The 23,447-nt window shown below is 36.7% G+C and overlaps 2 protein-coding genes across 2 annotated transcripts; both read left to right on the top strand.

The window, feature by feature from the left end:
• Positions 1-726: 726 nt before the first annotated feature.
• plb1 (phospholipase B1) lies at positions 727-15,832 on the top strand. Its single transcript, XM_042743110.1, has 41 exons — positions 727-1,082; positions 1,447-1,500; positions 1,605-1,668; positions 2,022-2,056; positions 2,730-2,781; positions 2,874-2,925; positions 5,465-5,521; positions 5,631-5,699; positions 5,786-5,838; positions 5,923-5,998; positions 6,114-6,218; positions 6,447-6,515; positions 6,798-6,866; positions 7,215-7,304; positions 7,385-7,445; positions 7,531-7,589; positions 7,906-7,979; positions 8,128-8,171; positions 8,560-8,668; positions 8,994-9,045; positions 9,283-9,363; positions 9,488-9,553; positions 9,937-10,037; positions 11,008-11,140; positions 11,230-11,325; positions 11,630-11,701; positions 11,780-11,857; positions 11,958-12,018; positions 12,733-12,791; positions 12,874-12,941; positions 13,028-13,071; positions 13,234-13,333; positions 13,404-13,455; positions 13,880-13,960; positions 14,181-14,246; positions 14,636-14,730; positions 14,828-14,909; positions 15,011-15,115; positions 15,319-15,414; positions 15,504-15,578; positions 15,672-15,832. The coding sequence occupies exons 1-41, from the start codon at positions 968-970 to the stop codon at positions 15,756-15,758; spliced, it is 3,057 nt and encodes a 1,018-aa protein (XP_042599044.1). The 5' UTR covers positions 727-967; the 3' UTR covers positions 15,759-15,832.
• A 326-nt stretch (positions 15,833-16,158) lies between these two features.
• On the top strand, positions 16,159-22,993 carry LOC109101267 (serine/threonine-protein phosphatase PP1-beta catalytic subunit-like). The gene is made up of 8 exons (XM_042742347.1): positions 16,159-16,295; positions 19,402-19,533; positions 19,858-20,088; positions 20,248-20,352; positions 20,502-20,573; positions 21,169-21,320; positions 21,434-21,568; positions 21,664-22,993. Exons 1-8 carry the CDS (start codon positions 16,178-16,180, stop codon positions 21,766-21,768), a joined length of 1,050 nt encoding a protein of 349 aa, XP_042598281.1. The 5' UTR covers positions 16,159-16,177; the 3' UTR covers positions 21,769-22,993.
• The last annotated feature ends 454 nt before the right edge of the window (positions 22,994-23,447 follow it).

Below are 23,447 nucleotides of genomic sequence, written 5' to 3'. Positions count from 1 at the left end.
AAATATTTGTAGTGATTTTCACAATACATATTGCACTGTGTGTGTATATATATATATATATATAATGTTAAAGTCTATGTACAACCTTTTAAACTTTCTTTGCTTTGAAAAGTAATTGCACCCTTAGAAACAATAATAGTTCACTTCACATATACAGTATATATGGCTACCAAAATGATATATCAGTTTATTGTGTTAATAACTGAGAAGTGTTGAACAAGAAATCTGCAGTTGCTTTGATTAATTTATTGGCTGGATGAATGTATTTTCGATGCTTCAAATTCTAACTGACCCTTTGATGTCACATGGACTACTTTGATGATGTTTTTATTACCTTTCTGGACATGGACAGTATACCATACATACATTTTCAATGGAGGGTCAGAAAGCTCTCGGACTAAATCTAAAATATCTTATACTGTGTTCCGAAGATGAACGGAGGTCTTACGGGTTTGGAACGACATGGATTGAGTCATTAATGACATAATTTTGATTTTTGGGTGAACTAACCCTTTAAGACTAGTAATTTTGATTTTTGGGTGAAAACCGGCCACAGGACTATAGACCTAGCCCAGTGCTTCCCAAACCTGTCCTGGATGACCCCCAGCCCTGCACATTTTGTATGTCTCCCTAATCAGACACCCAATTTAGTTCTTGCAGTCTCTACTAATGAGCTGATGAGTAAAATCAGGTGTGTTAGATAAGGGAGACATACAAAAATTGCAGGGCAGGGGGGCCTCCAGGACAGGTTTGGGAAGCACTGATCTAGCCAATATCTTTCCAATAAACAGCTTGATAAGATCTATAAAAATAAATTCAATGTCATCTACCTTGAAACATGCAAACTAACACGAGGCGTGTCTGAGTGTGATTGAGGAAGATTACAATCATATATTAGAGCAGGTGTTGCTAAACGTTTCAGCAGTTTTGTTCAGAACTGCTCTTTACTCCATGTGGCTCTAAGCAGATGAATCAAGCAAAGAAGTGGATGATTCTTTCCATCATGGAAATAAATTTTATAACTTTCTCTTCCTGTGCACAGATTATGATCCTGGTACGTCTAGCATGCAGGTGTTCAGCAGGTATTTAATCACTTTTGATATTCCACCACTCTGCATAAAGCTTCCTTGGATTACTTTCCTGACATTTTAATGACTTGATAGTATTTTAGAAATTATTTCCCTCTTTAGCCTATACCGAGAGGTTAATAATTACTCTGTCATTGAGCAGATGTGAGACTGCATGCGTTATACACTTTCTATCTGTCTTCAAAGTCTTTTAATTCTAATTCATCCAATGCAACATAGGTAATGCATTCACAGAAATGTATCTGTCACAGAAGTTGTGCTTCCATGTCAATACAATGAGTCCAGTTTGTTAATGTGTGCCAGTGTCTTATCAGGGTTTTTTTTTTTTTTTGTTTGTTTGTTTGTTTTCTTTCTGCAGTTGAATCTCTGTATTGTGCTGTTTCATCCCCTTCACTCAGCACTCCAGTTTCTGGTAAAGGAATCTACAAGAATCTTGTGCATAAGACAGCAAGAAAAGTAATTAATTAACATCTAGGCTGGATATCAGTGTATAATGTCCTATCATCCTTTTTGCAGTCCATTCTCTGAGGCCAGCTGATGTGTCTGTGGTATCTGCACTGGTTTTGTCCAATGTGAAGAGGTATGTCCAAATTTATCGCAAGTGCATTAAAATATCAATTAAGCTTTATTGGAGTGAAGACAGAATTATAAGCTTGAAAGACTTACTAACATAGAGCAGCACATTAGTTTAACTAAAGTAAATTAATACCTAAATTCAGGTCAGGCTCTGATTTTAATCGCTAAATATTAATTACTGTTGGTTTCTGTCTGTTTTGTTATTTCATAATTAAAATGAGAACAGAATTATATAGTAAATAGATTATGATTGATATGATTGTTTAGATTTTAAAAATTATTTCATTTGTTAATTTCACTAATTCAAATTCCATTATTATGCTACTCAAAGTTGTTAAATTGGATGTTTTATGGCAGATCTGATGAAATTAGAGCCCTGAACATGCTATCTGGTAAGGTTTCAATATAATTCTATAGAAATAAACAGACACACAATACCATACAATAGTTTTGTACTCGAATTACGTTGGAATATCATTGCTGAATCTGCATGGGTTTCTTTTTTTTTTTTTTTTTTTTTGACTGAGTAACACATTGATTGAGCTCACAAGGCCCTTCACATGCTTCTGTGTGATTGTCAGGCTTGATTAAACCAGATCTTTGTATAAAGATTGAGCCTGAGTCCTAAAATGAAAGTCAAAGCCAGAGGAGAGATACACATGCATCCATGTACCTGAACAAAGATAAATGAGATGACAGATCTGACATAAATGACATGACAGAAAAAAATAGGCTGAAACATAAAACATTTTAACCTAAATTGGTTTTATTACAAGGAGGAAATCCTTCAAACATGTCCCTAATCTCAATCAAATGTGATAATATTGTCTTATCTTGCACACTTAAGAACTTTGTTTTGGGTTGTGCGTCGGTTGGCCTGATATTATTGGTTTTTTTTTTGGTCTGTTAACTATTGTGTTTTCTGTTTTTTTTTGATGATTGTGTGGTCTGATGTTATCTTTTTCTTCTTTTGTATATGGATATTTTTACCTTTGCAGGTATCTGAAAGAGACAGAAGGCCTCAATTTCCAAAAACAAAATAACATTTTCACTTTTCTGCCTTAGAAATATTGTTCACCTTTAACCCAAATGTGTCAACTGTTGTACCTGAACAAAGGTATCATAGAAAGAAGTATATTATAATATTCACTATTTAACTACAGATGCTATATTTTCTGAATGTTTACAATGACTGTATTTGTGTGACAGAAGCTTAATGGATAAAGCAGAATACATGGAGTCACTCAGCAGCCCCACTCAGGTGAACACAGTCAGGCCTTTATAACAGTTATGTCCGGTCTCCAGTTGGATTTTTTTTTTTATTTTTTTTTTGCATATGCGGTATAACTTAGGAGTTGTGTTATCTGAAGGTTTTATTCCACGAGTGGCTCCCCACACTGGTATAAGTAACTTCACATGTGATAAGACTATCCTGTGTTACGGAGTTGTTACAGTATGCGAACTGGCAAGTTTGAGTGTCACAGCTGTTATTAAATACACTTGTCAAATCCAAATTTAATGCAGCAGTTTAGTTGCAGAAAACTGGTTTTATATATATATATATATACAGTGGTGTGAAAAATTGTTGGCCCCCTTCCTGATTTCTTTTTTTTTTTATGTTTGTCACACTTTAATGTTTCAGATCAAACAAATTTAAATTATTTGTAAAAGATAACAGTGAACGCATGCAGTTTTTAAATGAAGGTTTTATTAAGGGAAAACAAAATCCAAAACTACATGGCCCTGTGTGAAAGTGTTTGCCCTCTAAACCTAATAACTGGTTGGGCCACCCTTAGCAGCAATAACTTAAGTGAAGCATTTGCAATAACTTGCAATGAGTCTGTTACAGTGCTGTGGAGGAATTCTGTCCACTCATCTATACAGAATTGTTGTAATTCCCTGTGGCTCAGTGGTAGAGCATTGTGTTAGCAGCGTGAAAAGTTGTGGGGTCTATTCCCAGGGAACACATACTGGTTTAAAAAAAAAAAAAAAAAAAAAAAGTATAGAATTTGTGACAAATGATAGGTACAAAAGGGCCATCTGCTTAATGCATAAGTGTAAATGTAATGCCACAGCATCTCAATAGGATTCAGGTTAGGACTTTGACTAGGCCACTCCAAAGTCTTCATTTTGTTTTCCTTCAGCCATTCAGAGGTGGACTTGCTGGTGTGTTTTGGATCATTGTTCTGCTGCAGAACCCAAGTTCGCTTCTGCTTGAGCTCACGAACAGATGGCCGGATATTCTCCTTCGAAATTATTCATGGCAGAATTCATGGTTCTATTTATCACAGCAAGTCTTCCAGGTGCTGAAGCAGCAAAACAGCCCCAGACCATCACACTACCACCACATTTTACTGTTGGTATGATGTTCTTTTTCTGAAATGTGGTGTTTCTTTTACGCCAGACTTAATGGGACACACACCTTCCAAAAAGTTCAACTTTTGTTTCGTCAGTCCACAGAGTATTTTCCCAAAAGTCTTGGGGATCATCAAGGTGTTTTCTGGCGAAACTGAGACGAGCCTTTGTTCTTTTTGCTCGTCTTGGAACTGCCATGCAGACCATTTTTGCCTAGTCTCTTTCTTATGGTGGAGTCATGAACACTGACCTTAACTGAGGCAAGTGATGCCTGCAGTTCTTTGATGTTGTTGTGGGGTCTTTTGTGACCTCTTGGATGTGTTGTATGTGTGGTCTTTGTGTTATTTTGGTAGGTTTTGCAGTTTTTGGAATTTTGTGAAGTTTTTCATGTTTTTGGCATTTGTAAATGATGGCTCTCACTGTGGTTCGCTGGAGTCCCAAAGCTTTAGAAATGGCTTTATAACCTTTTTCCAGACTGATAGATCTCAATTACTTTCTTTCTCACTTGTTTCTGAATTTCTTTGGATCTCGGCATGATGTCTAGCTTTTGAGGATCTTTTGGTCTACTTCACTTTGTCAGGCAGGTCCTATTTAAGAGACTTCTTGATTGCGAACAGGTGTGGCAGTAATCAGACCTGGGTGTGGCTAGAGAAATTGAACTCAGGTGTGATAAACCAGTTTTAACAGGGGGGCAAACACTTCACACAGGGCCATGTAGTTTTGGATTTTATTTTCCCTTAATAAAAACCTTCATTTAAAAACTGCATGTTGTTTACTTGTCTTTGACTAATATTTAAATTAGTTTGATCTGAAACATTAAAGTGTGACGCATGCAAAAAAATAAGAAATCAGGAAGGGGGCCAACACTTTTTCACACCACTGTATATAAGTGTGTGTGTGTATATATATATGGGGATTTTGCAGGTTACATTGCATCAGTGGCCTAGATGGCGACATTAGCAACTTATTTAATTTATTCATTAATTCAACCAAATTCTTCGAAAAACAGATTCATTCAGCAACAAAACAACTGACTGTCTTTATGAATGAGTCATTCAATCGACTTGTTCAAAAACACTGATTCATTTACAATCCAAACAACTTGAGTGTTTGAGTGTGAAATGATTATTTGAGTGACTCCTTACATCTTTCAAAAAGGTGCAGATGCATTTAGGATGAAAACACTTGTTTCTTGCTCGTAGACACTTAATGATTGATTAAGCTTGGGTTCATTTGGAAGTATTTATGTAAGTATTTTTGGCAGGAGCAAATAGACAATCTGCTAATACTGTTTAAAATGTAAATGTACTCTAAACTAACTTAACTGTTGTATAAATCCAATATGAAACATTGCTTGAACACTGTAAGGTATACATGTGTTATTTTATAAACACGAGCAATCCTAATCTGAGCCATTAACATCTCTTGTGCTGTCATTCTTTCAGTGGAAATTGCTCCTGCTCTTTATACCAGTCGATGAGATATCTGTGTGTACAGACCAGGTCAGAAATTTGACCACAAATCCTATCAACCTCTATTACTTATTACATGGGACTTAGAAAACAATCAAAGTACAGCTTTAATTCTATATTATTCTGTACTTGTACTTAGGACTTGAGTGCAACCATTGATGCAACAGTAAATAGAGTGGAACAGACACTGGACTCTCTTCATAAGAAGGTGAAGACAGTCAATATCCTTCAAACAACAATTTTGAATCGGTATATTGAGTGTTTACTACAACAGCTTTTTTTTTTTCTCTCTAGTTGAAACGTACACTGGTTCATGTTGTTGTTTGGAGTGGACTGTCACATGACCGGTCAGTATGAGACAATTCTTCAAAACCCAATTCTGATAATATTTTGCAATGAACAGTTTAATTAAAGGTGTTTATGCTTTTTAGAGTGTGTCAATGTGAGGAAGAATGTGATGAAGACAGACACAGACTGGATACTATAGTGCTCATGGCTGTATTGCAGGTACAGTACATATAATTTGTATACAAAAACACACACATTGATACATGGGTGACATTTGAATGTCTATGCTAAAATAGTTTTACATTGTCAAACAGTATATATGTTTATTGAACAGAAATCTGTCAGTGCTCTTCTAGAGAGAAGAGGCTGGTTTGGTGACCGGAAAGATTTCAGCGTAATGCTTCAATCCAGTCCAGTGTACACCGAACTGTCAAACCCAGTGAGTCTGCAACACTCAGAGATCATTTTAAATGGGCCACTAGATAGATAGATACATATAGACAGACATTTGAATAATAAACATTATAGATGGCAAAATTTTTATGGATTTTACACAACATACACAAATATCAATTGTCTATTTAACATGTATTATGTTGAATTAAAGTATTAGATTTATACTGGTATAAAACAAACGTTTAATTAAATTTATTTTTCTTCTACTCAGATGAAAGCCTCTACATCTAACTCCTCACGTGACATAAGATTGTTGACTTTACAGCTCTGGACTAATTTGGTAAGTTAATATTAATTCAATCAATGCATATGTACATTGTTCCTATAGATGTAGGGGTGAAATCCTGGACACTTTACTTTCAAGTTATAAAAGTTCAAAGTGTTAAAGGCCCTGATGTGATTGACTGACAGGTAAACTGATAATCAGCTCTCAGTGATAGCATCTAATCTGAAACTTATTCAACCTAGAAACACATCTCAAATCACCTATATCTAATCTTGCCTTTATATGACGAAGAACTGGAGCCCACTTTTTGACCAATCCTGTTTATTCTCTTTCCAGCTGCAGCCAATGACAGATAAGACTGAGATGAATGGGCGGGGCATATTCACCATTCCATGCCCCACAGTGGTGAGGGAGATATTTGATTTATGACCTCTTTAGCATTCATAATGAAAACTGCTGAATCAGAGTGGCTTTATAAATATGGCTTTCTCACCAAACTTTTCTCTGCACTTCCTGACGTTCTGTTTTACGCAAGTTTTTGTCCTTCACCTGTGATAAGGTGAAAGTATTTCAGGTTTTTTTTTTTTTTTATAGCACTGACTTAGTCCTATATGTTTGTGTGTTAGTGACACACAATGTTCACAATGTGTATGTTCAAGTCTGGATGATTTTTTATTCTTTTTTTTTTTTTTTTCTCTCTCTAAACAGACAGAAACATACACATGCCTTATCAAACCTGTTGTTCTGTTCCAGAAAAATCCATTTTTGCGAACACAGAAAAACTCATACTCGCCTGAGCTCGTTAACTCCCAAACAGAGGAAGCCTCTCCACTTCTCCACCCAGTGAGTCCATTCTCACCATAAGTTGGCCCTGTTGCTTTGACTTACAGTGTGTCTAACTTGTGCTGCATATGAGCTTTCAGGTGATGGGGAGTGAGCTCACCTGTGAGGACAGGTCTCCATCTCCCAGCATCCCTACCTCAGGTAAACAGGGATCTCAAACCTGTAGTGCACCCTGGTTGGAAATTATTCTTTTTTTTAAGCTTGTTTCTGTCTGTCTCTTCTATAGTCCATGCCTTACGGCCAGCAGATATCAAAGTGGTGGCAGCAATGGGCAAATCTTTGACGGTAATAAATATACAAATTTTAATGTATTAATGATATTTGCTAATACTAAAGATCCTTTTTAACAAATACAGTATGCACTACAACTGAAAGTTTGGAGTCTGTACAAATTTAAAAGAAGTCTCTTATGCTCACGGCTGCATTTTCTTTGTTAAAAATACAGTATGAACAGTGATAATTTTTTGTAACATTAAAAGTCTATGCTGTTGCTTATCATTTTAATGCATGGTTGCTAAAGAATTGACCTTACTGATGGCAAACTTTAGAACATTGGTGAATATACAAGTTGTGATGTCATTTCCTTTCCCCAAAAAAACAGGCAGCCAATGGGGTGGGTGCTGCACAACACAATCTTCTGGGTGTGCTTACAGAGTATCGCGGCCTGTCATGGAGGTGAGTGTCTACCCCGATCACACTGTGAACCATCAGTTTATTGCACACAAATATTGCTTTTTCCATATAATTTACAGAATAAAATTTTTATCTAAATGATCAATGATCTCATGTGGCAGGAGACAGATATTTCATTTTTTGTTCTCAGCATTGGTGGAGATGAGAACCTCACAACTACAACCACTTTACCAAGTATGTGCAAGCTGTCATGTTACTGTCATGCTCTTATTATCGTGTACTGTAGATTTATGATTAATCATTAATAAGGAATATAATCAACAGAAATGATTGTATTCATTAAATGTTTTAAACTACATAACAGCTGATCAAGATGATGCAACAGTTTATACAATAAATAGCTGCTTTTTAATCTCTACTATATACTACGTATCTTGAAGTAGTCCGGGGTGAAATTAGAGGTCAAGTTGAGCATTATTCATGAGTCCCTCCTTAAAAAAAAAAAACTGCAGGCCATATGTTTACCCTTGCCAATCTCTTATTAATACATGCAAATCAGATTTAGAGTGATTTTTGTGTGGTGTTTTTTTTTTTTTTTTTTTTTTTTTTTTTTTTTATTTAGATATATTGAGAGAGTTTAACCCTTCAATCACTGGGTATTCAGTGGGAAAAGGAAGTGAGAATTCTGCACAGAGTTTTCTGAACCAAGCAAGACCAGGAGCCACATCTGAGTGAGTGGCTTCTCCTCTTGTAAATATTGTAGTATGAGACGTTGTATTGCTAATTTGGTGCTCAAGAAACATTTCTGATTATTATCAGTGTTGAAACAGTTATGCTGCTCAATATTTTTCTAGAAACCATGATACTTTTTTTCAGGATTCTTTGATAAATTGAAAATTCAAAAGAACAGCATTTATTACAAATATAAATCTTTTTTTGTTTGTTTTTTGTTTACATTTTAAATGTTTTTACTGTCACCTTTTGATCAGTTAATTTCTTTGAAATAAAAAAATGTAATACTGTAAAAGGAGTAATATGTAACTTTTCATTTTGCAGTGATATGGTCACGCAAGCTCAAGCTGTCATTAAAAGAATGAAAGAAGACTCGGTTAGTCATTCTTAAAATCTCACATACACACACATTTACTTTTCTCTTGTTGAAAATGTTGCAAAAATTATGTAATTATATTTTAGATCCTCAGATTTTCATTAATGTATTTAGTTAGGTTTTATGTTTGAGTTAATGGGTTTTTTTTTGTTTTTTTTTTTTTCTGTAAGATATTAAGATGTCACACAGTGTAAAATCTGAACCTCATTCAGACTGGCTGAAAATTTCTCTTTTCAGCAAATTGATTTTCAGAATGACTGGAAGATTATCACAGTCTTCATTGGAGGAAATGACATATGCGCCCACTGCTCTGATACTGTACGCTGATATTAATAGAGCCTGTTTTATCTATTATCAGAGTTTCAGTAATAAATCTGCAATTACTGTCACTATCTCTCTTAATCACTCTCTCCCTCTCTCCCTCTCCCCCCCAATCCCCCAGCGGTACTATTCTCCTGATAACATTGTGAAGTATATCCGTGAGGGTTTGGACATATTACATAAAGAGGTGAGGCAGTTTTACCTCTGGTTCTCTAGCGTTCTATCGCTATCATCTCTCTCGATATAGATATACTGTAGAGAGAGAAAGAGATACAGTATATGTATGTGTGTGTGTGTGTATAGATGGATGGATAGATGGATATATAGAGAGATCGAGATATAGAGAGAGATATAGATATAAAAGATTGGTTGGAGCCCACTTTATATTTCTCTTCACATATCTTTTTATTTTGAACCTGTTTACTGTTTTTGTTATGGTATGCATGGATTGTAGCAGAAACAATGGTAAAAATCTCTATCTGACTGCTTTTGCTAAACCAGATTATTGGTAACAAGATGCCACTGTAAATCGCTGCTGCTCGTAGGAGTTAGTCATGTGTTCTCCTCCAGGTCCCTCGTGCCCTAGTAAACCTAGTGGAGCTCCTGGATATAATTCCACTGCGCCGCCTCCATCAGGACCCCACTCTTGGCTGCCCCACCTGGCTGGTCAAGTGAGTTTTGCCCTATACTGGCTCACCTGATTTCTGCTTGATTCTGGTAGAAGATCTGATATCTGAAGCTTTTGTTACATGATAGTCTTTCATTATTTGCTTTGATATATTATATTATATTATATTATAGTGATATTATATTATATATATTATATTATATTATATTATAATTTTTTTTAGTGGTGTGAGCGTTGGGCACTCTTTGGCTGCGTTAACCCTTATGCCGGCGATAAAAAAAAAAATATCGCCGTTATCTGCTGGTCCTACCTGCTATTCTCACCTTGCCCTATATACTGGCCTACTGATTACCTACTCGACAAGACCCCACGCCTGTTTGGTCTGCAGTGGCCCTGTGCGTTACTTATGTGGTGATCACACAGGACGCGTTTCATTCCGCTATTGGCGCGGCTGCTTACATGATAGTCTTTGACTTCTAGTTTGTATATAAGCTGTTCAAAAGCGCAAAACATTTTACATGAGAACAAGATACATGATAGTCTTTCATTATTTGCTTTGATATATAATATAATATAATATATTATATATATGTATTTTTTTATTATGGTTTTGTTTAGTTCTGTGTTTTGAAGAATTTTGATGGATATAGTTGGTTCTCATGAAATTACATGCAGAAACAGCCGAGGTTGTTTGCAACTTTATGCATGTAAATTTTATCTGTATAGCTAACGCGGAATTAAAATTCGTATACTATGGTTGAGTGCAGACAGCTTATTCATACTAACAATTACAAACATAATTAGAATGTACAGAATTCAAATTGATTATCTAGATTAATCCAAAGCAAAATGAGATTATTCTAGATTAAAAAAATGAAGCTTGCCCACCACATTGTCCGCTGTGTTCTGAAACCTAAAGATAATGAGTTCCAGATGTTGCCCATGACTTATTACATGAAAATGACTTTGTGTCATTAAATGTATGGTGATTGTGCAAATTTATTAAAATGTAGCTGTAACGTGATGCTGTTTTATTCTCAGCGTGGTATGAGGGAGTTGGTGGAGTCTGGGCGATATGACACTCATGATAACTTCACAGTGGTCCTACAGCCATTCTTCAGAAATGTGTTTCTCCCGGTGCTGGAGGTGCACTGCAATCTTACATTTACTACACAAGCAAACCTTTTGAACTATTTGTTCTCATTATCTCTGTCATTTTTACCATGCTCTTTTAGGATGGGAGACCTGACCGTTCCTATTTCTCTCCAGACTGTTTTCATCTCAGTCAGAAAGCTCACACGCTCATGGCTCGGGCTCTCTGGAATAACTTGGTGAGCATATGAGTTAAAAATATGTATAAGCCTGATAATGTTTTATTAATATTGTGTGTAATTTATGCAAGTGTTTTTTCAAGCATGTTGAATGCATTTATTTAATTTTTTATTTATTTACTGTAAATGACTGATGCTACTTTAGCAATAACCTCTTTGTGGATGTGTAATTGAATTAATTTACAATATAATACAGTTCAACAGGAAAAAATAAATTTCCATAGACTTTCTTAATATGTTGTCATTTCACAGCATCTTTACTCTCGAAATGGATTTTCTATTTCATTCATTCGTTCTCTCTCAGATGGAGCCTTTAGGTAATAAGACAGATAGGGAAGATTTTACTGCAGGTGTCCCTCTTAAATGCCCAGAAAAGGTGAGTTTAAACTGTATAATTCATCTTTAAACTCTATCATTCTGTCTTATTTTAATACCTTTTCCTATTCTTCTTTAGTCATCCCCCTATTTGAGGACCTATCACAACAGCAATTACACATACAATACCCCTCCTCCTACTCCCCCACCTGCAAATGTAAGTCACACAGATATATTACATACAATATTAATAAAATATAATAGAACCTTAAAGTGATCAATATGTATTACGAAATGATTTCTCCCTTTCATTTTAGAATTGGGGAAGTGATTTCTCATGTGTGGACACAGCGCCCTCTGACACTGTCCCAACATCTGGTAAGAAAGAGCGAGGAGAGAAATTCATTGGCTTAATTTTTCCTACCAGATAACCATAACTACTGTATCCAACTCTCTAACTAACTATTTCTCCTTTTATTTAATAATCTTTGTTTTATTGACTAAAGTATTATAGCGTTATTTATTAAGTCATGCAATATTTTTACTTGACTACATTTTATTTTGGTACTTCATTAACAGAGAGATATAATAGAGACAAAGATGTAATACAGGCTTTCAGATGTCATACTTTTTTTTTTTTTTTTTTTCTCTTTCTCCAATATCAAGGCAGACGCAGTTGAGGAAATGTACAGATACAGAACTGTTGTGTATTACCATAACCTCAATATCATTTTATTAAAATATTGCATGTAATGAGTTATGCAAATGTTTTAAGCATATTATATTATTTTTTATTATTATTTCTATTTTATATTATTAAAATTTTTTTTTTAATATGACAATTTTTTTTTTTTTTTGGTTAGAAGGATAGATTGATAGTTTATTAATTGATAAACATACAAGAAAGAGGAGAAATTGTAAATATGTACCCATGTACATAAATATAGTTTATGAGTAGAGACAAGCAAGCAAAACAAGCTTTCAGATATCCTGCCATGATTTATTATCTTTTTAGGTCCAAGTAGCGCTGCATTGTTGCTTTTGTTGTTGTGTTTGGGTATCCAGGTAATCACAATCACATTTCTTTCACAGTTCACAGGCTGCATCCAGGTGACATTAAAGTGGTGGCGTCTCTGGGAGATTCAATCACTGTAAGTGTGTGTGTGTGTGTATATTTGTGTATGTTGCCGTGTTTTGTCATGCTGTAATTATCATTCTCTCTGAATCTGTCAGGCCGGCTTTGGTGCAAAAGCTGAAAACCTTCTGCAGTTAACGGATGAGGAGCGAGGGGTTTCCTGGAGGTGAGTTTTTGTCAGTCTACTGTATGCCTATGGAATTGCTTTGTTCTACATGTTTTCTAAGTGTCTGTGTTCAATTTAATTGAAAGCATTGGTGGAGATAATACTTTGGAGACTGTCACCACATTGCCTAGTGAGTATAACCTTATGTAACTCTTGATGTAATTTTTATTAGCAGTATGGTTAAACTGATTAGGACTGAGACTCCAACGGTTCTGATCCTTATCAGATTTGAATTGATTCTTGTTTAAAATGTGATAATCACTAGCGCTTTGTGTCATTTATTTGTTATCAGACATTCTTAAGAAATTCAATCCAAATGTTTTCGGCTTCTCAAAGGGGAAAAGTAAGCGACCAAATGGCTTCAATATGGCAGTGAGCGGTGCCAAAGCAAGGTAAGGAACACACATAAACATACATAAAAACAGTATCCTTTCAGCTAATGATTTCTTCCTCTCTATTCAGTAATATACCAGCACAAGTGAGGGATTTTATCACAGCTTTAAAGAATAGCACGGTCAGTATGCTTATTCAATCTATTAAGTTGACTGAAAAAAAGAAACCGTTGTAGAAATCACTTTCACTCAGAAATTGCAATTGCAAGTAACGCAATGAATTAAATGTGAAATTTTACAATGGAAAAACTGAAATGGCATGTTCTTGAAATACATACTCTATTCTTTGTTTTAATCACAACTTCTTTAAAAAAAAAAAAAGTTTAGTGTTGCTTGGAATCATTTTGTGTTGATTGGAATAATTTTTTGGTGTGTAAATGTTTGATCAAAATGGTAATTTTTGAGTTTATATTTTTATGCATGTGCCAAGGCACATTCCACCAATTGTTGTAAGGTAATAAAGAATCTAATTTTAATTATATATGTGTGTATGTATGTAATGAATTATTATTTAATTTTTTTTTAAACACTACTCTCATTTTTCAGAAAGTGGACTTTGAGAAGGATTGGAAACTGGTGACACTATTTATTGGGGGAAATGACCTTTGCCAGTACTGTCAGGACCGGGTGAGTGGATGATTAATAACATATAAAGGCTCTCAGCTCCCCATCATAAATTGTTTCTTCTAGCACCAGAGAACCACAGCAGTGACCTTTAAGCAGCTAAAATACATGTGGATACTAACAAGCAGAGATGTGCCACTGAGTCATTGTTAATGTTTTTTTCGTATATCTAAGACCACCAAAATAAATCTAAAAAAAAAAAAGTGAGTTTTTCTCTATCCAGGCTTCTCTGTCTCCATCTAAATACATCAGTCACATCAGAGACGGTCTGGATATGCTGTACAATGAGGTGAGAGAGATGCACTTACTGAACCTGATCACATTCATGAATCATCTTTCACCCACAAAATCAAAATAACCAATGAGAAATTTAATTCTTATTAGTTAGAAAATCATTATCACAGGGTTTTTGCACAGTGACATTTTCACATATTTAACATAGAAAAATGCTTAAATAATTGTGTCTTGGTATTTCTTATATTATGGGGACCAAATGTCCCACAAGTATAGTAATACCAGTAAATGTTGACCTTTTTGGTCCCCATGAGGAAACAATCTTATAAATCATACAGAATGAGGGGTAGGGTTACGATAAGGGGATAGGACAATATAAAATACATTACACCTATGGAATGTCCCTATAAAATGCATGGAAACCGTGGGTGTGTGTGTGTGCAGGTTCCCAGAGTGCTGGTAAATTTTGTTGGAATCTTAGAGATTGGGGATCTGCGAATGATAAAGAGGAACACACTGGGCTGCAGTCTCCTGCAAGAGTAAATACTTCACTAAATAAATGATTTAATCTAAAAATCAGTGTACTTTTTCATTCTTTCATACACAACTGCATTTTCATGACTATGTGTGTGACAGGAACGTGTGTCCATGTTTTCTGGAACCTCGTGAGAACTCTCCAGAAATGAATGAAATGAAGAAGGTCAACAGAGATCTGCAGGTCTGTAGCCATCAAGTTGTCAGTTCATTGATAACTGATTAGCTGCGTGGGCTTTAGATTATCTTGACCTTCATTAATAGAAGTGCTGTTTTGTGTGTCAGATGGAGACTGAAAGGCTGGTGTATGGGGGAAGGTATGATGGAAGACAGGACTTTGCAGTGGTGCTACAGCCCTTCTTAAAGAACACTGTTGTTCCAGTGGTCGAGGTTGGCTCCCTTAAAATCTCTCTAAAACACCTCATGTCTCATGAGATCACACACAAACAACACATTCAGACATAAAATGTTTAAATGTTAGATTAATGTAATGCTTTTAGAGTGTGCATTTGAGCTCATACTACAACCGATAAAACCTAGAGTTTCAGTATCAGGGCTAACATTAAGAGATGAAATATCTCTTTCTGCTTTAGGATGGCACACCAGACCTGACTTTCTTCTCTGTGGACTGTTTTCATTTCTCTGAGCGCGGACATGCAGCAGTGGCAGTTGCGCTCTGGAACAACATGGTACACACACACACACACACACACACACACACAATCTCCCAGCAGCTTTCCTATATTTAACAGCATTTTTCCTGTGTTTCTGGTTTTAGCTAGAGCCTGTGGACCGTAAACAAACCTACAATAATTTCGCATATGACCGCAGTGATATCCATTGTCCCACAAAGGTGAGTAAGGTGATGTCCAATGGTTGCTACTGTAAGAGCAAGATAACCTAGCATGGTCTTTCAGTTAATGCTCTCTCTTCATATCTTCTCCAGGAGCATCCCTTCATCTTCACACGAATAAACAGTGGCTCTGTCGTACCCACCACAGTTGCACCAGGCACCCCTCTCCCTGCAGACTGATCTAATAAGACTAAAAACAACAATGTGTTTATATAATAAAACAATTAAATAAAATATTGTGTCATGTGTTTAACAGTATTTTTGTAATTGGTGTGTGTGTGTGTGTATATATATATATATATATATATATAATTGCAAAAATGCAATAAACAAAATGAATGGTTTTCAATGTAGCCTAATTAATTTTACTCCCACTGTAATCAAGCTTAATAAATGATAACTGACTATAAAATGTAGGTAAATAAATAGGCTAAATGACAAATTTAAACGTACTCTGATTAAAAAAAAAAAAAATCCTCCTGGAAGGAAGTTAAACAACAGAAAATACCATTAACAACAGTTCAAAAGTTTGCCTTCAAAGCAATTAAATATTCATGAAAAGATCATTAATATTGACGTAGCAGCTCGCAACTAAGTGAATGACGTCGTTGCGAGCGCCTAGCGGCCGTTGCTGGAAGCGCTGCATGCAGAACTCGGCACTGAAGATGGCGGAGGGGGAATTAAACGTTGACAGTCTCATTTCTCGGCTTCTTGAAGGTAAGCTGTTTGGACGTGAAGGCATTTTAACGTTTATATAAACATACACGGTAATTAGCAACTCGTCTTGATCTGTTTTTCTGCCGCTGAATGGGGAATTGTGCGCGTAAAGCTAAGCTTCGGGTCTCTGCCGCCTGTTTACAAACACGGCAATGGCCCCGGGGTTTGGACAGCCTTCATACCAGCGATGGGAGTTTCAGATTAGAGTTAACCTAGCCTTTATCTATCGAAGCAGGAACGAGTAGTGAGGGCCTGTAGATTTTTATACAGCAGTTTGTAAAGAAACCGGGCAAATGTGAGAGAGGGCAGGACGATGCAGTGTCCGCTGCGTAGTTGACTTCAGGCGAATGTAGCTAACCGACGTAATTCTGATCCTCCATTCGACTCTCCTCATACTGTATTCACCATACAAGGTTACCGTGTGCTTAGCCTAACCTTACTCTTGATTTAATGTTAACACTGAATTTGTAGTAATATTACACTGAATCTTACACCTAATGGTAACGTACACTCTATGTTACAGCGTTACGCTAGCTAGTCTCTTATCGATGTTTTTTTCTTTCTCTTAACGTTTAATTGTATTCAGTTCTTATATTTATATTACACTGAATCCTCTTCATCATGAACCAATAAATGTTCTCTTAACAACAATCTTTTAGTAATGTTTCACAATGTTCCATTTATGACTTTACTTTGTTTTTTCCATACTAACTTTACTGTGTTACATGGAATATATATAGTGTTCATTATCATTATGAAGAGGATTCAGTGTAACGTTGCTAAGGAGAATAGTAAAGGGAATATAGCTTAACCTTACTAAGATAACACCGTGTAACTTTTTGATTTGATTGTAATGTTGCACTAGAACACTAGCTATATATTCTTTTCATAATATTACACTGACCTTTATCAACGTTATGTTACACTGATTCCTTTGTGACATTACCCTGTATTCTCTTTAGTAGCGTCACTGAATTCACTTCGTAATGATAATGCACACTAAATATTCTCTCAGTTACATTACGATATATATTTAGTTAGTAATTTTACACTTTTTTTTGCTCTTACTGTGAAGTAAATTTACTGTGTGACTTTGCTAAAGTTTAATTTCACTTTTTTTCAGTATGAAGTGAATAATTAATGAATGGAATGGTAATTTTGTTCTCTGTTAAACTGTGTCATCTTCCTAACCGTGAAATACATTTCATTAAGAACATCACATTCTACTTAACATGAAAAATATTTCATTATAATCTTCTGCAGTGTGGTGTTTGGCCGCTTGGCTCCGTAATGGTTCCTGTACTGTAGACTGGATTGTTGGCTTTAATAAATGCCTTTTATAAATGCTGGATCCATTTACTAGCCTGTATATAAAATTTTTGAGAGATTTGGTAGTAGTAGAAAGACAAACGTCTCTGTCTCAGGAGACTTCGGTTAGGATCTTATCCTCGGTTGTTTCTGCCCATCTCAGTGACTTCTGTTACTAAACAAACTTCTGCTGTTCAGTTACTTTTGATAAAGGCAAGCATCGTGGATTATTGCACCACCCTGATAACCGATATGGCCTCGTGCTCGTCCATCTGTCCAAACACCCTCCTGCTGACCCTCACTCAGCAATGCCATCTGTGATTCTGTGTGACCCTAACGTTCCGCTTTTTGCCTCTTCACACTTCGATTCTCATGGTCTCACAAACACATCTCTGTATGTTTCTCTCATGTTCCATCTGTGTCTCTCGATCACACTCCTCTATCTGTGAAGATCAAGCGGCCTTCTGTCCCACGGTGGTCGTCTAATGGCTGCCCGTCAGGACTTGGATAATCTTGTGGATTGCTGTAAAATATTTTTAGTTTAGCTTGTCTGTGTCATTTCGTTCTTATGTATTGTTATGTAATGTGACCCTAACTCGATGAACAAGGAATCAGAGAGATGACTTAGTTTTACGAAATTGTAGTCGATTGGCACTTTGAACAAGTTGTTTCTGGCAAGCTCATAATCTAGCTCAGACTGGTCTGGACTGTGGCTTGTCAAACACACACACATACACACAATTAGATTTTTCTTATGTTTAGTCATGCTGCAATAACAGGGACATTTCATCAGTTTATAGAGTTATACACATACACACTTCAATCTGTGCAAATGGCACCATTTTTGCAATCTCGTAAAGTGCTCTGCACTTTACTCACACACATAGCAGTTAGGGTTACAGCATTCTTTTCAAAGAGTCCAACATTTCTGGTTTGTGTGGGATATTGTGAGGGTGGACGGCCTGAAGACTAAAATGGTTAGTGCTATTATATAACCGTAATCATGACTGTAAGAAAAGAGCACAACTTTTCCTTCTCTGTGACATATATACTGTCTCTCAGCTATTCTACTTTTTCTCCCCACACGCACGGCGCACACTCTTTTCTAATCTGTCATTCTCCCCGTCTCAGAGTGAATTATGGCTACAGGTTCTCGCTTGTAGTTTCTTTCCATCAAATGAAGTTCTTAGACAAACTGCTCTGCAAAATGGTTGTTTAACAGTCTCGACTGTGTTTGCCAAGTGAACATTCCTGCAGAATTCCAGACACTCTCAAGATTCCCACTCACGCAAACAGCAGAATTCACTGACATCACTATTGTGAGCAAGACTTATCGAAATGTTTATTTATTATAAAATTTACTAATTCAGTTAATAAGCACAGATTAATTCCTAGTATTCATTTCTGTAGTTCATTCATTTATATTCCTAGTGTTTAAATATATAGTTCTTCTTGTAGCTATGTACCAAACATAACTCTAAATGTCCTCCAAAGATTTAATTTCAATCCAGTGCCTAGTTCTTCCTTTGAAGTGCTTATGCGGCTTCTTATAAACATGCCTTTGTTTCCAGGCATTAAAAATCTGATCAATCAGATCAGAGCCAGTTTGCCAGATTGTGAGTCTATTTTTGTGTGCAATATGTTTCAGTGGATGACTGTATGATAACTGGGCCAATATGAGCATTGAGTGATTAGAAAATCCCACATTTGACCCAGTTATTGAGGCTGCAATAAAGTTGTCACACTTAGAAAACGATGTTAACCAGATGTTAACAAATGTTGTTGTCTACTGTTCCAGTGCGAGGATGTCGTCCAGGGAAGATCGTTCAGATGACGGAGGCAGAAGTTCGAGGACTCTGCATTAAATCTCGAGAGATCTTCCTCAGTCAGCCCATCCTGCTGGAGTTGGAGGCTCCACTTAAAATCTGTGGTAGGTTCGATACTCCCCTTCTCCAGAGCGGAGAACATCTCCAATGTTTTAATTACATTCCTTACTCTCCATCTCTCGAGGTTTTGGAAATCAGTGTGTAAGTAGAGCAGGTTATAAATATGGATTTAATGAGGATAGGTTTGAGGTCATTTCTCTTCTCTCTGTGGCACACCTGAGACCCCTGTGTGTGTGTGTCATTAACCTGAATTTCGGGTGTGAGATCTTTAGGCCATTTTTCTTTTCTTTTTTTTCTGAATCCTAATCTGACAAAATCAATGTAACTTTATTGATTTTTGTCAATTATATAACTCTCTCTGTCTTTAGGTGACATCCATGGGCAGTATACAGATCTGTTGAGGTTGTTTGAATATGGCGGTTTTCCGCCGGAGGCAAACTATCTCTTTCTGGGTGATTATGTGGACCGAGGGAAACAGTCTTTGGAGACCATCTGCCTCCTACTGGCCTATAAGATCAAATACCCTGAGAATTTCTTCCTCTTGAGGGGAAACCATGAGTGCGCCTCCATCAACCGGATCTATGGCTTCTATGATGAGTGTGAGTGTCTGAGCACATGCATAGATATAAATACACCAAATGTTAACACACGCCCACACCAAACAATCTGAAATCATATTGATTTCTCTCCCACTGAACAAACTTTCAGGTCACGGATCATAGTTTATTGTTATGAGTATGTACATTTGTCTGTCGCAGGCAAGCGCAGGTTCAACATAAAACTCTGGAAGACGTTCACAGACTGCTTCAACTGCCTCCCGATTGCTGCCATCATAGATGAGAAGATTTTCTGTTGCCATGGAGGTGAGAACGGGTGAACGAATGGTGGATAGTTTTATAGAAGTGACTCTTGGCCTGATGAAATAGGTCAGCTGAGTCTAAAAATATTAATGCGTTCTCTTTGTAACACTTTTTCTGTCTGTCGATTTGTCTCTTTTATGTCCATCTTCTAGGTCTCTCTCCTGATCTGCAGTCAATGGAACAGATTCGTCGGATTATGCGACCAACTGACGTCCCAGATACAGGTGTGTATGCGCACATCTGACAAAAACAAATACTTGTTAAATCACTAATGTATCAGTTGTAAGATCTGACAACTTTGACAATGGATACTCCACATTTTCTTAAAAAAAATTTTCTGCATTTCCTACAATTGATTTGTATTTTACAATTATATCTTCTACATTGTTATTTAAGTATTATTTATTATGTGTACTATAGTTTACTTTAACATTTATGCATTTCTTAGATGTTTTTATCCAAAAAGACTTATATTGCACATATTTTTATATCAGTTCTTGCTTTCCCTGTGAATCAAACACATGATCTTGGTGTTGCTAGTGTAATGCTAAAGGAAGGTTATTTTTATAGAGAGTTTTTATTAAAGGGATACTCCACCCCAAAATGAGAATTTTGTGATTAATCACTTACCCCCATGTCATTCCAAACCCATAAAAGCTCCGTTCGTCTTCGGAACACAATTTAAGATATTTTGGATGAAAACCGGGAGGCTTGAGATTGTCCCATAGACTGCCAAGTAAATAACAGTGTCAAGGTCCATAAAAGGTATGAAAGTCGTCGTCAGAATACTCCATCCATCTTTGTCTCTTGGTCTCACAGGGTTGCTGTGTGATTTGCTGTGGTCGGACCCAGATAAGGACGTTCAGGGATGGGGGGAGAATGATCGTGGTGTTTCATTCACTTTCGGTGCCGACGTAGTCAGCAAATTCCTCAACCGCCACGATCTGGACCTAATCTGCAGGGCACATCAGGTACCAAATCATTTTAACCAGTCAGGAGCCACTATTCATGCTGTAACTTTGAATAATTGTGGTTAAGGCTTCTATATGTAGATTGTGTTTAGTGAGTGTGTTGTGTTTCGCAGGTGGTTGAGGATGGTTATGAGTTCTTTGCAAAGCGGCAGTTGGTCACTCTGTTCTCAGCGCCAAACTACTGCGGGGAGTTTGACAACGCCGGTGGAATGATGAGTGTGGATGAGTCACTCATGTGCTCTTTTCAGGTGTGTTATCATCCACACACACACACACACATACATACATACATATATGCATTGTACTCTCACAGTACATTCACACACTCTCTTTTCTCTCTCAGATCCTGAAGCCATCAGAAAAGAAGGCAAAGTATCAGTACAGCGGGGTCAACTCAGGGCGACCTGTGACCCCGCCCCGTACGGCCCAAGCCCCCAAGAAGAGGTGAGCGGCTCGCCACCCAGAACCACACCCTTCACCCCCCCACCTTCAGCAAACTACCCCCCACCTGGGGCAGCTTTACCTTCCCAATCCCCTCTGAAATCTCTCTATTCGCTCTGCCAAACCTCTTTCTCTTTTCTTAAAATTTGTGTACAGAAATTTTGCTGTGACCAGTCGAATTCTCTTTTCTTTTGCTCTGCTTGTTTGTTTATTGGTATTTTAATAACATAAATAATAATAACAATAATATTACTGCTTTGGGAAGCAACTCTTGAGCTGCTCTACAAAGAACCCAGAGCATAATACACGCTCATTCTCTAACACAAAGATCTCAGTAGTGTCCTGATATATAAGCATTTTATTAAACTTTACTTCAGTACTCTTTGATTATTGAACATTAATGTTGATTCATAAAGAAAGAGTGGCGATTGTAAGTATTTGAAGGTTGTTGTGTATTTCGCTACACTCAGAAGTTTCAAGACCAGAGGCTTTCACGCGCACACACAAACACACACTTAACTCTGTCAGCGTGCTTGATCACAGGTCAGCAGACACTTTACATGAACACGGACACAATCCATTGTTGATAAACTAGGTCAGTGTGGTCAGAGCTGGAAAAGGGATTTTAACTCACTGTATACTCACACACACACACACACATTTGCACAGCTGCATTTACAAACGGCATTGCATGTTCTGTTTTCTTAATACCTCTGGGATTTACAGCGAAACTCTATAGACCTCTGTTTAACGTGCTATTTTTATGTCTTACGGTAGTAATAATTCAGGAGAAAAGTGTCACGGCATAACACTTCTTTGCATGACCCTTGTACACGTCAGTAATAATCTGTGAAACGACAAAATCCACCAGCCATTTTTTTCATTGGATAACAAGAAGTAGAGCCTCCAAGTATTGGTTCAATATTAAAGAATTGCACTTGTTTGAAGTTCCCCGACATCATTTAGAAGGTTAAAACTGATTGTATTGGATTTGTTTAAGAACTAATTACCTAAAAGAGTAACACATGCAACTAAACAATGCCTTTCTGTGAGGGATGCATTTCCTCACGTCAATATTCACCTAGTCAATAATGTTTTTATTTTTGTGTGTTGCGGTTTACTTCTTCTCCTTAATTTATTTCCAAATGTTCGGAAAGCTATCAAAGTGTTCTAAAAGCAGTTCATGAGTTTTGTATAAGTGGGCTTCAAACTTAATAAATGGAAGAAATCTCTCTTTGCCTCCTCTGTGTTTGTGTCCCTTAGCAACCGTATAAATACCAGGCTAATTAAAGTGGCGGAGACCATAGTTCTGGATGCTGTTCAGCAGAATTTTTCCAAGTATTTCATTAAAATAAGCAGCTCTGTAACTCGCCAATGCTGGAAAGTGTGGACGAGGACAATCTGTGGTCTGTTGTCATGGCTACTCCGGCCATGCAGGGTCAGGCTCTATTTCAATGCCGACAATGAGCTAAAATTGTGTTCAGTAAATTGAAGTGCCGTCTGAAATTCACAAGATTGATTCGTTTAATGACCTGAATAAATTTCTTTAATCGATCGAATCAAAATTTTGCCTCTGCTGCTGTTTTTGTGCATATGAAGTCTGTCCTTAGTAATCTGAGCTTTGTGTTTTAAAGATACAGTAAAGTAGGACATGTTCCTTCCTAGAGCACTTCAGTTGACTAATAA

This window comes from Cyprinus carpio, chromosome B17 (assembly GCF_018340385.1).
Source record: "Cyprinus carpio isolate SPL01 chromosome B17, ASM1834038v1, whole genome shotgun sequence".
NCBI classification, from domain to species: domain Eukaryota; kingdom Metazoa; phylum Chordata; class Actinopteri; order Cypriniformes; family Cyprinidae; genus Cyprinus; species Cyprinus carpio.
Note: the sequence above shows the minus strand (reverse complement) of the source record. Positions and strands in the feature narration are given on the sequence as shown.